Here is a 13,394-nt window from a genome sequence, read left to right on the forward strand (position 1 = left end):
CGGCAATTCCTCTTCCTCCTTAAGTAAAAGAGAATAGAACACTTTCCCTTAAAAAAAATTGATTTTTCGTTCTGATATCATATTAAATTTTTTTTTTAAAATCAATACTATTATATCTTAAAAAGAAAAAAAATTAAAGTCAGCAGATGAGGGCGCATGATTTGGTCAATTTGCACAGCTCAGACTAATGATGCACTTGTTTTGGTCCAATGTAAGGAGAGTGTAGCTGTCAACCCCCAGAAAAGCAAAAGTGCAAAGGAGAAAGAGGACGACTAGGAGGATGAACCAAAGAGAAATAAGAGGATGAACAACAGAGACAGTGAGAGAGAGGATGGCACCAAGCAAGGAATAACTCTGACCAATTATAATTGAAGCCATCAATCTATTTGCCTTTGGTTTTCTGCTACAATAGTGCATCGTAAAAGGTTCACATTTGACCACGCTTTCGAACGACGTCGAAGGCTCAATAAATCTCCTCCCTGCCTCGCCCCCCCTCTCCTCCAAACCTAAGCCTACAAGAGGCTTTGGCCATTGCGTCCACCTTCGTTACACCACACAACATCTTTCTTCCTCGCTTCTTCTTCTCCTCTCCTGTTTGCTTTTGAGGCAGTAGAATGAATTTCCTGTCGGTTGATCAGATATCTGAGTTCCAAGAGGCCTTCTGCCTCTTTGACAAGGATGGAGACGGTCTGTTCTTCTTCTGCCATCCTTTTTCTTGCTTTCTTTTTTCTTAGTTCTCTTGTGTGTATGTTTCTTTATATTTTTGTCTGGTTTCGTTTTGGCATTTGAACTTCTCTTCCTTCTTTTTGCTCTGCTGAGGAGGAAAGAAAAAGGGATGTTATCTTTGTTTTTTTTGGTTGATTAGATATATGATCTATAGTTAAGTTTGGAGTCCCTTTGGGCTAATGAACTGTTTGAATCTTTCGTTAATGGTTTATTGTTTTGTTCATGATGTATGTATGATCTATTGTTTCGTTAATGGTTTATAGTTAATCGATCTTCTCTTTGATCAAAAGATAAACGCTGCTTCATATTCATGCAAATGGCTTTTGTCCGTGTTTGGAAACTTCAGAACTATCATGTCACAAGCATCTGTGAATCTTCTCTTTCACTCGAGTTGGTCATGTTAATGTGGAGAATTCTCTCTCTTACAGAAGATAGATAGAACAACGGAGACTTTTGATTTGAGGCTAGAGTTCAACTTCACATCATCGATCACAGTCATTCTGCACCTTCTCATGCTCTCACATTAGTGCTCACCGACAGGATAAATCTTTGAAGCTGCTTCTTTTCGTACTTAATTGGGATCTTTGTTTCCTCTCTAAACGTTGCTTCGATAGGCTGCATTACCATCGACGAATTAGCCACTGTAATCGGATCATTGGGTCAGAACCCGACTGAAGAAGAGCTGAAAGATATGATCATGGAGGTTGACATCAACGGCAATGGCACCATAGAATTCACAGAGTTTCTGAACTTGATGGCTCGAAAGATGAAGGTAGGAAGGAACACAAGCATCAGCGAGTTGAGCTCCAAAAATGCTAATCATTTGGGGCGTAGAAACATGCGAGACTCGCTACGGTCTAAATCACTTCAGGAATGACATCTTGTCCTCCCCTGGCATTGTAGGAGACTGATGCTGAAGAGGAATTAAGAGAAGCTTTTAAGGTGTTTGACAAAGACCAGAATGGATACATCTCAGCCAGTGAGGTAAATGTGATCTCGTACTACTGTATCATGATGGTTTTTTTCTTTTTGTGTTTGGAATATAAGATAAACTTCAGAATAGTATTAACCAATGGTTTATTGGCCATGTTCTTCCTGCACATATAGTTGAGGAATGTGATGCTCAACCTTGGGGAGAAGATAACAGATGAGGAGGTCCTCCAAATGATCAAGGAAGCTGACACCGATGGTGATGGACAAGTGAACTTCGAGGAGTTCTCCAGGATGATGATGGCTGTCTGAGCTTGTGATGTGCAGAGCATCTAATCCATAAACTCAAAATGAGAAGTTTGGCTTTGTTTTTTTGTTCTTTCTGGTGTCAGCGTAAAATACTTGGTTGTTTTTTCTTCTATTTCAACACATTCTTGATGATCTTCTTGTTGGTTAACATGGAATTGCAGAAGATACAAAACTCAGTGTGTTACCTCAGAGACAAGAAGATTAAATGTAAAAGAAACAAGAAAGAAGAGACCATAAATTGCAAAAGGAGCCCATAATTTTCCAAACCAAAGAATTATAAACTCATGCATGGACTTGATCACTCCAGACAAAAGAAAAATGGAAGTCCTACAGACAAAATGCATCTTTCAAGTCAAATGATGCTAAGAGAGAGAAAGAGAGAGAGAGAGAGAGAGAGAGAGAGCCATTGATATCAATGACTGTGTGTATCTGCAGGATAACAGAATGAAAGTGTACAGTGCATGGGCAGAAACAACAAAGACAGCAGTAAACAACCCAACCAGATTGCCATGCAGAAAGAACACTGCAAAGGAGAAAGAAAGGTAAGAGCTGAAAACAAAGGTTATGCAGCAACTTACCATATACAGAAGCTTCATGGGAGCATTGCATGAAGCCCACTTAGGCTTTGTGGTATATAGAGACAGGAGAAGATGGAAAAACAACAATTCGGAAGATGGGTTTGAATCCAAAGTTGGATAAAATTGGTACGCCATGCTGCTATATATGAATCTGTAGCAGCATTTTGGATGATGGTACGACTAAAAAAGATAACAAGTAATACAGATACACATATGGCGACCAGAATTATCACTTCTGATCGAAATCAACGCAGATTCACAATGCTAAATCTCAACAAATAGGTTTTCCCGGCAATGATGGCATCAATTTGTCTTTGGCTAGAGAATGAATCACAGAAATTTTTAGGACATTTACTGTCACATTGTTGGAAAATTATTTCACTTATAAACGAATATCAGACATATGTATTAAAAGATTTAGGGCTAATTACAGATTATCTCCTCTAATTAGTTATATTTAGTATTTTAATTTTTATATTTTTAAAATTACATTGGGATCTTTATATTTATGAAAATAAAATATTTAATCTCGTTTCTCCTCACTTCATCGATTCTGTTAACAAAAATATTATACACGCTCAGCGGCAAATCGAAGTAAGGCAAAATTAATATGTGCTTAATGATAAAGCCTACGATATTTTCGTAAAGGAGAAACGCAACTAAATGCTTCTTTTTTATAAAGATCAGAACGCTAAAGATAACTAAAAATAGATCTCAATGTAATTTTTTAAAATATAAAGATCGAAATATTAAAGATAAATAATTATAATTAGTTCAAAGATTTATGACTCTTTTTGAACAAATGTCCTGCCTCCTATCGCAAACAAAATGTGTGTAACAAATAAGCTACTGGACAACACTAATAAGATCAAACAGGAACAAATCAGTTAAATACCTGTTCCATAATTACCTACTTAGAAGTAAAAGATGAGCAAGTTAAATGTGGATAACAAATATAAAGTCACCTTGTATGACTACCTCTCCGGATGTCTAATCAAATGTCTGATTGACTGAAGAATCTCTGTAGGGTTCACTTCTCTGCATATGATAATTTTACTTCTTTCATGAAAAGTTTGTATATTTTTTGGAAGTGCCAATCAAATTTATTACAGAACTCGGCTACAGAATAAAAGCCCACTTATTAATCATTACACCTAAGTACATGTTGTGCCAATGATTGCACTTAGGTCACTGACTACTACTGGTTGATATCTATGCAAGAACACGACCTGGTGGAACATTACTATCCTATTTATTCTTTCAGAGTTGCAAATATCAAGCTTGGCCATTCAAATACTATGAAATTGTTCTATATTTTCAAGGTTTTATTCCATTATTGATCTAATAAAATATGACAACTACAAACAACTTAAAGACCTTTTTTTTTAATATCAACACTTAATAAGATGCAAACAATTTAAAACATTATTATTACGACGCCACAAGATAATTCACTATCACTAATGTGAAATTAGTCTGAGATCAACATAACATTTGAATTGCAAACATCCAAGGGCCATGTGGATGCTACACCAATTACTATTAGATTATGTATCATCGTTACATATGATAAAATATCATGATATAAGTAAATATGAAATGATAATTCTATATCTCTTATATGTTTTGATCCTCAATCAATCTATCATTTGAAGATCAATCATATATTAAGTACATGAATGCATGATTTGAGCATATGATCGAAGAAAATCTCTCCCTTATAACGTGTATAAATACGCATTGTTTCAATTAATGAGATTATCCATTTCACAAGAAAATTTTCATGATATTAGAGCCTTCTTACTTTAAGCAAAGCTATCTCTTCCTTTACCCCATTAGTGACTGCTATTCCTCTTCTTTGCCTATCCTATTACTGCTTTACAATTATTCATGTTTTCATATTCTAGCATTACACCAAAGACGAAAACACACGACTCCTTATTAATCTCTTAGTGTGATATGCTTATTTCTGATTGGTGGGTGTTCTCTGTACTCCTACCTTCTACTCAACATCTTCATCGGCATCCTGGTCCCCTTCTTATCAATCGTCGAACTCACTAGCACCTTGGATCCATGATCGACATCTTGGCGATAGTCGATTGCTTACCACCATCCTTTTAATTGTGTCATCAACACTCGTGATCGAGAGAAGGACTCCAGAGAAAATGGAAGAGATCACCCTCTTCTTTACATCTCAGATTAGATCTTCCATTATGCAATTCTCAGATCTGATCTCCTTTGTTATATCATATTCTCCCCTATGTACTTCTTAGATTTGATCTCCTCTAATAGATTAAATGTTCATTATCTGTACATCCAAACTAGTCCATTAGTTGGTTCTGGATTTCTCTTATTGGATCACAATATTTTCTCAACATATCTTCATTCTCTACATCTAATGTTTTAATTATTATTTTCTTAAGAAATAATAGCTCGTCTCAACCTACAAGGCTTATACAATGCAACAACTCTAATCCTTTTCAAGCTCTTTAAAGGAGGCAACTATACATCTTAATGAGCATAATTTACCAATCTTCTCTTTGGATATGATCTATTATGATACATCGATGGTTCTCTTAGTTATTCATTCGAAAAAATTCAAATATTAGGAGAACCCATCATAGTGGCAAATCCTAACCACATGTTATGGCTATGACATGATCATTTTATTCTACAAGTTATTTAAGTCTAAATTGCTAGCTCCATAGTACCACTAATCTTTTCATGTGTAGAAAAAGCATAGTCCAAGTTATAAGCCACCCTCGCTAACCCCTCTCGCACTCGCGCATTAAGTATTTTATCTATTCTAATAAAAAGAATACAAGAGGGAAGTACTACTGCTAATTATATATAAAATTTAAAAGTTATTATAAATGATATAACTTTAATAAGTCATTCCTAAGTAATGAAGAAGTCATCATTCATACTCTCAATAGCTTAGGAGATGAATATAAAGAATTGGCGACAACAATTAAGGCATGTGACTCATCAATGTCATTTGAAGAACCATATGACAAGTTGATTGATCATAAAACATATCTGAAATGAGAAGAGAGGAAAATGAGATCAACTATCATAATTCAATTCAATTAAAAATCCAAAGAAAAAGTTAATCAAAGTAATAAGAACTTCAATAAAGAATTGAACGATGCCTCTTATTCACATGGGAAATAATTTCAACTATAACTATTAGCAGTTTTGGTGTTTCAACAATAATAATCAATAAATGATAAAATCAGACTTATAGTAAAGGCCTGTCGATCTCGACCTAAGCCTACTAGTACACCTAGTTAGCCTCAAGTAAACATCATGATTGCTCTGATTGCTTATCTAAGCAATTAGATTGTTGACTCCGGTGCTTCTTATCATATCATTTCTGATTGATAGAATTTATCTATCTACACCAATTATGGATGCAATGAAAACATCATTATTGATGATGGTAATAGAATCTCTATCACTCGCACTAGTTCCAGAACACTAAATTCATACACAAACACTTTTATATTTGATATTTTGTGTGTATCTTACATCAAAAGAAACTTTATTTATGTCTCTAAGTCTACAAACAAAATAACACATCTATTGAGTTTTTTCATAACTCATTTATTTTAAAGGAAATGTGTATGAATACATATTTAATTCGAGGCCAAAATAAAGATAGTAATTATGAGTGGCCATCAGCTTCATAATGTTGAATCTCGTATTTTGATGATGAAACCACTTGATATATGTTTATGATTTAATCTGCGTTTTGAGTGACGTAGGATGCTTCGATCAGGATGAGACAATTAAAGCAGAAAAATCATGTTGTGCCGAAGGAACATGTCAGAAGATTGGACGTCGGGCCGGTGGATCGATCGACGTATCGACAGAAGGCTTCGGGTCGTGGACTCGGTTATCGGGCCAAAAAGAGCGGGTATTGTGCCAAGGATATCGGAGTTGCGGAGTCAACTGGCCGATTAGGCAATAGGCTGCAGGAGAGGACGATGCGCCGAAGAATCGGACGAAGCGTCAAGGGACCAATGACATGCCGGACAACTTGGTTAATTGCTTAGGATTAATTGTCTCGATCGAAGTTTTGTTTTAAGTGTGCAGGATTAACTACGATGGAAGAAAGACATGTAGCAGGAGTTACACCGGAGTCAAGACAATGATCACGTTGGGAGTTCGAGAGTTCGACGGAAGTTCGGACAGTCGTCGGAGGTTCTGCGGGAACAAATCCGAGAAGTCCATGAGCTTGCCAAAGAAGCTCGTCGGAACTCGCCAAGTGGATCATCGTAAGTCCAGGAGTTTTCCGGAAGTCCGCAGGAGCGTCACCGAGGGTTCATCGGATGATCGACGGAAGTTCGCCGGAAGCTCGTCGGAAGAAGCGATTGACGCACCGGAGCAAGTTGCAGTAAATGTCTTAGGAAAAATCGTAGTTAGCACAATGATTAAGTTGGAAATGAGAGGTGATCCCATTAACTTAATCTTGGGGCAATTGGGCCCTTGAAAAACCCAAATTGGGCCGAATGGATCAACCCATTCGGACCCTAATTTCTGGCGGGAGGTGCAACCGCCCAAGCCAGGAGGTAGCACCGCTTTGGCTAAGTCTCTGAGCGAGATTAGGTGGTGCAACCGCCCCAGCCAGGAGGTGGCACCGCCTGGGCTCAGTCTCCGAGCGAGATTGGGCGGTGCAACCTCCCCTGACAGGAGGTGGCACCGCCTGGGCTCGGTCTCCGAGCACTGGCTGAGCGATGCAACCGCCTCAGTCAAGAGGTTGCACCACCTGAGCTTAGTCTTCAAGCTCTGGCAGGAGGTGCAATCGCCCCTGACAGGAGGTGGCACCGCCCAGAGGCTTAGTCTTCGATCTCTGCCAGGCGGTGCAACCGCTCCAGTCAGGAGGTGCAACTGCTTGATCCCGAAATTCCGGGAATTGACAGTTTTGAGCTCCAAATTTGAACTGAGTTGGGGCTTATAAATACCCTACCCATTCAGCACTGAAAGAGCACAAACTTACACCGAAATCTTGATCTTTTTCTGTGATTCTTAGAGCTCAAAATTGTTGTAAAGGCCAAAAGTTCTTCTCCCTCTTTTCTTCCAAGTTCTGAGTTGTAAAGAGAGGAGAGAAAATTCTATAAGGGTTGTCTCCTAAGCCCGTCAAAAGGAGTGAAACTGTAAAAGGGTGGTTGGCCTTCGCCTATTGAAGGAAGGCCTCTAGTTGACGTCGGTGACCTCGTCGGTGGAGGAAGCCAAAAGTGGAGTAGGTCAAGATTGACCGAACCACTCTAAATCTCGGTTTGCATTTACTTTGAGCATATTATCTTTACTGCAAACCTCCTCTAAAGCTTACTGCTTTCTGCGCATATACGATCGGGTTTCAAGCTTTGCACTTTCCGAATCAGCGTTTAAATGTAAATCTATTTTTTCGTACGATCATCATATTTCAGTTTGCGTTTACATTTTGATTTCTATCATAACTACAAACTGCCTTTATATCCTTGCTTAAACTGCATCTCGCCTAATCAAGTGATTTACGAATCAACATTTAGACGTAAATCAGCTTCTTCGTACGAACGTGGTATTTCAGTTTACGCTTATATTCTGGTTTTCATCATAACTGCAAACTGCCTTCATAGATTGATTTTAACGTCATCTCGCTTGATCTTAAGTTAAAGTAATCTTAGAATCGGCTTTCACACCGAAATCGTTTTTATCGTTCGAATGTAGTTTTTATCGTTGAAAGATTTCCGCTGCACTAATTCACCCCCCCCCCCCCCCTCTTAGTGCTCTTGATCCTAACACACAAAACACCCAGCTAATTACTCATGCTTTAGCTACTATAGTAATCGATTTGTGGCATTATCGCCTTGGTCATCCATCATCCTCAATTCAATAATAGTTAATTTTTCATTACTTCTTTTTAATTTTTAAATTAAGTATTATAACTCATTATGATGTTTGTCTTAGTAATAAAAGTTATAGACTATTTTTTGGAATATCTTCCATATCTTATTCTAAACCACTTAAAATAATTTATACCGATGTCTAAGGCCCTGCCCCAACCACTTCCTTTGATAATTTCAGATTTTATGTTATTTTCATAGTTTACTTCACTAAATATACATAGTTATAATCTCTCAAACATAAATATAAAGTCACTATAGTCTTTACTCATTTAGAAAGTTGGTTAAGAACTTCTTCTAATCTACTATTAAAATAATTTACTTTGATGGATGAGGTGAATACCAAACTTTAATAACCCATCTTTCATCATGTGGTATACAATATCTCAGGTCACTACCACACACACCTTAACTAGTTGGCTTTATCGAACGAAAGCACTAACATATAATTAAGACCGGTCTCACTCTTCTACACTAAGCCTCTATGCTACTAACCTTTTGGTCAATAATATTTGAAACTATAGTCTACCTTATTAATCACATGCTCACCCCAATCCCATAACATCAATTACCATTTGAAAAACTATTTCATAAATCCTAAAACATTCAAAAACTCAAAATATTGAGTTATATATGTTATCTTTGGCTACACTGCTACACTTTATACAAATTAACATTAAAATCCAAGCCTTGTATCTTCATTGGGTACTCCCTTCAGCATAATATTTTTTGGTGCTATGATCCTCAAACTCGAAGGGTCTTTATATCATGTCATGTTATTTTTGTTAAGTCTATCTTTTCCTTCTAAAATCTTGCTCCTTCGGTAAGGCTAGCCACTACAATAACCATCCATCATTGGGTTCATATAAGTATACCTCAAACCCCCTCAAGCGCACCTATCACCGTATCAACCTGTAATTCTCCTCTAGACCTATACTCCATTATTACTCCAGTTTGTCAATACCTCACCACCTCTGCAACTTCTCTATCTACCTCTATTAACACATAGAGATTGTCGACTAATGAGTCAGTCCGATTGGTCCTCTACCAAAAGTGTAGGTTCCTTTTATTGGGTCATCCCGACTAACATGGAGAGTGGGGATTGTAGACAAGATGAAGGAAGCTGTGGGAGAGGTGGTTCACTAAGAGTGACTTAGACTTCAAGAGGTGAAGCTTGGTTTAGGAGTTGGGTGACCTCTTTTGTTGGATAGCCTTTTGGCCACACCTTTGGGCTACCTTGACAACTCTGCACAATAGGCCTACACTAGGGGTGTCCTAGCTCGACCTCTCCAATGCTTAAGTCTGGAAAGTAGAGGTGGAGGAAGACAACAGTATCAATCGTGTGTTAATAATAGGTGCTCTACAAGCTAATCACGTAAGTGATGACACTTGTGATACACTACAACGGTCTTTTTGCTTATTATTACTAGCATTTTATCACATATTACCTGGACGTATATTGTGATATCCTTGGATCTATGCAATGAGAATCGGATTGTGATGAGACCATGATAATAAGATCGATTTACCTTTAAACATATATCCTAAATCATCCTGGTCATAGGTTACTCAAGAAGGACATTGAGATAATCGGATAGATCGGTGCTTTGTATATTTGTCCATATGATAGAAGTAGTTGGTCTCATAGTTGCTTGTATGGAGACACTAGAGGTATAGTGTAAGTGCTCATTGGAGAATGAGTTCATTGATTAATCCGCTTACGGAACGCTAGATGGTTAATGATACATGACGTTAGACAGTAATTCCATGGCCCCAGTTGTGTGTTTGGTCCTTAGACTTGAGACGATAAAGATGTCTTATATGAGTCATGAGTACTCCATTCTTTAACATTGGACTTACATGTTTAGAAGTTCCAAATCTGGTACAACTGATTATCGGGAGTGACAGCCAACCTTACAAAGGCAATTGAATATCAATAGAGGATCATCTACTCACGATATCACGAGAGGAATATCCTGTGTATGCTCACTTAGACAAAATCCATAGTTAGGGTCATTCAGATTGAGAGAAAAATAGTTCTCCAAGAGAATCAGATTAGAGCGAGACTCGGATAGGATTCTATATGGGCCTGATGTTACCATACCCAATATACGATCTTTAGGATATTAGATAGACGATAAATTATAGATACATGATAACTGAGGACAAACAAGTCCGATGGATTAGATCCCATATACTGTTTGGGGACTATGACGTGTGGCATAGTACATTTATAGTCGATAAGTCGAATGAATTATTATGGAGAAAATAATACACTATATCCGAAGGAGTCCTGAGTAAGGAGTTCTGATAGGATTGACTCATGGCCAGCTTAGTATCAGGCCTAGAGAGTTACACACATATTGTCACACCCCCAAATTATCACATTCAGGAGGTGTGACCCTATCTTTAATCAATAATATTAAAATTTTATCAACAATCTAATCCAGGATCCAAATTAATATTTAAGGATACTAAGAAACATTTGAGACAAAATTCACATCCATAAAACCTGTGCAATTTATAATCATACATTACATCACTCAAACATTTATGAAAACCGAAGCCAACTTAACAAAACGTTAACCACAACTATAAACCTACAAGTGTAAGAATTTATATAATCAAAACTCCAACCATTTACCATAAACTTATATCATCGTAAACTAAACATAACATTTCAAAATTTCAAAAGTGAGAGGTCTTTTAAAGCTTTTACATGATACATCAATTCAGATTCATCAATAATATTTCATTACATGCAAAATGTACCTACACAATAACCATTATATATATATATATATATATATATATATATATATATATATATATATATATATATATATATATATATATATATATATATATATATATATATATATATATATATATATATATATATATAAACCAATAAGACTTGCCTATAATCTGAATAGTTTTCTACTACCTTAGCCTAATTTTAACGTTTCAGTAAGTGATAAGCTAACTTGAAAAATTTATATAATAACAGAATGAGCTACAAAGCTAAGTAACAAGCATATCCAGGACAAGAGAAGTTTCAAGCAAGATTGTTATCAAAATATAAGGCAAGATATAAGACTTCATGGACATCAACTCATTATATATAGAATCATAAATGTCATTTCATTCAAAACATATTTGGTTCATAACAAATGGAGTAAAGAGTAATTGAAGTATACCAATGGCATAAGGAGCATTTCGGAGCCAATCAACGACATATAGAATATTTTAAAATATATCAATGGTGTATGAACATTTCAAAGATATAAAAAATATTTCAGAATATATAAATGACATATGAAACATTTCAGAGTATATCAAAAGAACCAATACAAAATAGAAGCTCAAATATCACATTTGACGTTGCATTCATTTTATTCTTATCCAAAGCGCATATAGAAACACATAACCAAAGCTCTGGATATCATATTAAACACATAAAAGGTAAAGTGGGATCCCAAACATAATCTCTCACGTCTGCGAGCGTTATCTATCCACGTCTGGATGAAGCCAAAATGGGCCAATAGAGCAACGCAGACTCTAAGCATACACCATTTATCATTTCTGGCAAAGGTCCAAATAATCCCTTTACCATTTCTAGCAAAGGTCCAAATTATCTCACAAATATCAAAGTACAAAGGATATTGTGAATAATAAAATTGGCACATATCGGAAGTACATATGGAACAACGAAAGTATAAATCTATTAATCTTTGAATCAAAAGAATAAACTATGAGTCTATTTTTGGATGAATTTGGTTTTGCCCAAATCAAAGGTCAGTGCATAAAATTATGGCTAGAACAATGTAGAAAGGTTAGAATCTCAAAAAATTTTCAAATTCAAATCATTATATCTAAATAAGAGATATATTAGATGCAAGGCTAGAACTATTTAAATTTTCTCATAATCAAGTCAAAAGCAGAGATAGAATTGTAGTAGAAAAGGATCAAAAATACTTGTCTTGTAAAGATTTTGATCCAAAGAAGTTTTAAGCTCAAATCCTTCTCTTACTCTTCCTCCTATTCTCCTTGTGTTTTTTTTTTATTCTCCTATCTTATTTCTTCCTCCACAGTTGTAGCTCATGCAGAACGTAAAGGGGCGCAGTCACCTGCACTCCCCTCTCCCCCTCTTCTTCTGCTCCTTCTCTCTCTCCCATAATTATTGTCGCAGCCCCCTTCCCCTTCTTTCTTCCTTCCTTCCTCTTCTTCTTCTCCCAACCGCAACCTTTTCTTCCTCCTATGCTTTTCTTCCTCTCCTTCTCTCCTAGCCATAGTCTTAGTCGCAAGCCCCTTCAACTTCTTCTTTCCTTTCTCTCCTTCTCTTATTCTTTCCCAACCATAACCTCTTCTTCTTTCCCAACCGTAACTGCCATAGCCACAACCGCAGCCCCTTCTCTTCTTCCTTCCTCTTTTTCTTTCCCAGCCGCAGTTGCCATAGCCTTGCCCCTTCTCTTCTTTCTCTCCTTCTCTTCTTCCTTCCTCGGCCATAGTCGTAGCCACAACTGTAGCCACAACCATAGCCCCTTCTTTCCCTTCTCTTCTTTCTCTCATTCTTCTCTCCTAACCGTAGCCTCCTTTCGCTCTTCTCTTCTCCCTCTTCTTCGCTTCTTCTTCTCTTACCTGATGCACCACACCTCCTTTGTTTCCTCGTGTGGGAAACATAGGTGCATGGGAGGCACCGCACCTCCTATATTTCCTCGTATGAGAAATAGAGGTACATGGGAGGCAATGGGATAAAAATCATCATTTTTTAAATAATTTTAATAGTTTAATCACTAAATTTTTTATATTTACAAATAGGTACTCTAATTTACAAATTGGTCTTTACATAAATTTCAGAAACGAGGGATATTACACTCTCCCCCTCTTAAAAGAAAATTTAGTTATCTAAATTAGTCACACCTCAATCGATGAAATGATGAGGATAAGTTTTTTTCATTTC

General features: G+C 36.7%; 1 protein-coding gene across 1 annotated transcript; it reads left to right on the plus strand.

The window, feature by feature from the left end:
* Positions 1-205: 205 nt before the first annotated feature.
* Positions 206-2,130, plus strand: LOC135598137 (calmodulin-like protein 11). The gene is made up of 4 exons (XM_065091679.1): positions 206-687; positions 1,341-1,498; positions 1,630-1,710; positions 1,834-2,130. The coding sequence occupies exons 1-4, from the start codon at positions 615-617 to the stop codon at positions 1,966-1,968; spliced, it is 447 nt and encodes a 148-aa protein (XP_064947751.1). The 5' UTR covers positions 206-614; the 3' UTR covers positions 1,969-2,130.
* Positions 2,131-13,394: the final 11,264 nt, after the last annotated feature.

Source organism: Musa acuminata, chromosome BXJ2-1, assembly GCF_036884655.1.
Source record: "Musa acuminata AAA Group cultivar baxijiao chromosome BXJ2-1, Cavendish_Baxijiao_AAA, whole genome shotgun sequence".
In the NCBI taxonomy this organism is placed as follows: domain Eukaryota; kingdom Viridiplantae; phylum Streptophyta; class Magnoliopsida; order Zingiberales; family Musaceae; genus Musa; species Musa acuminata.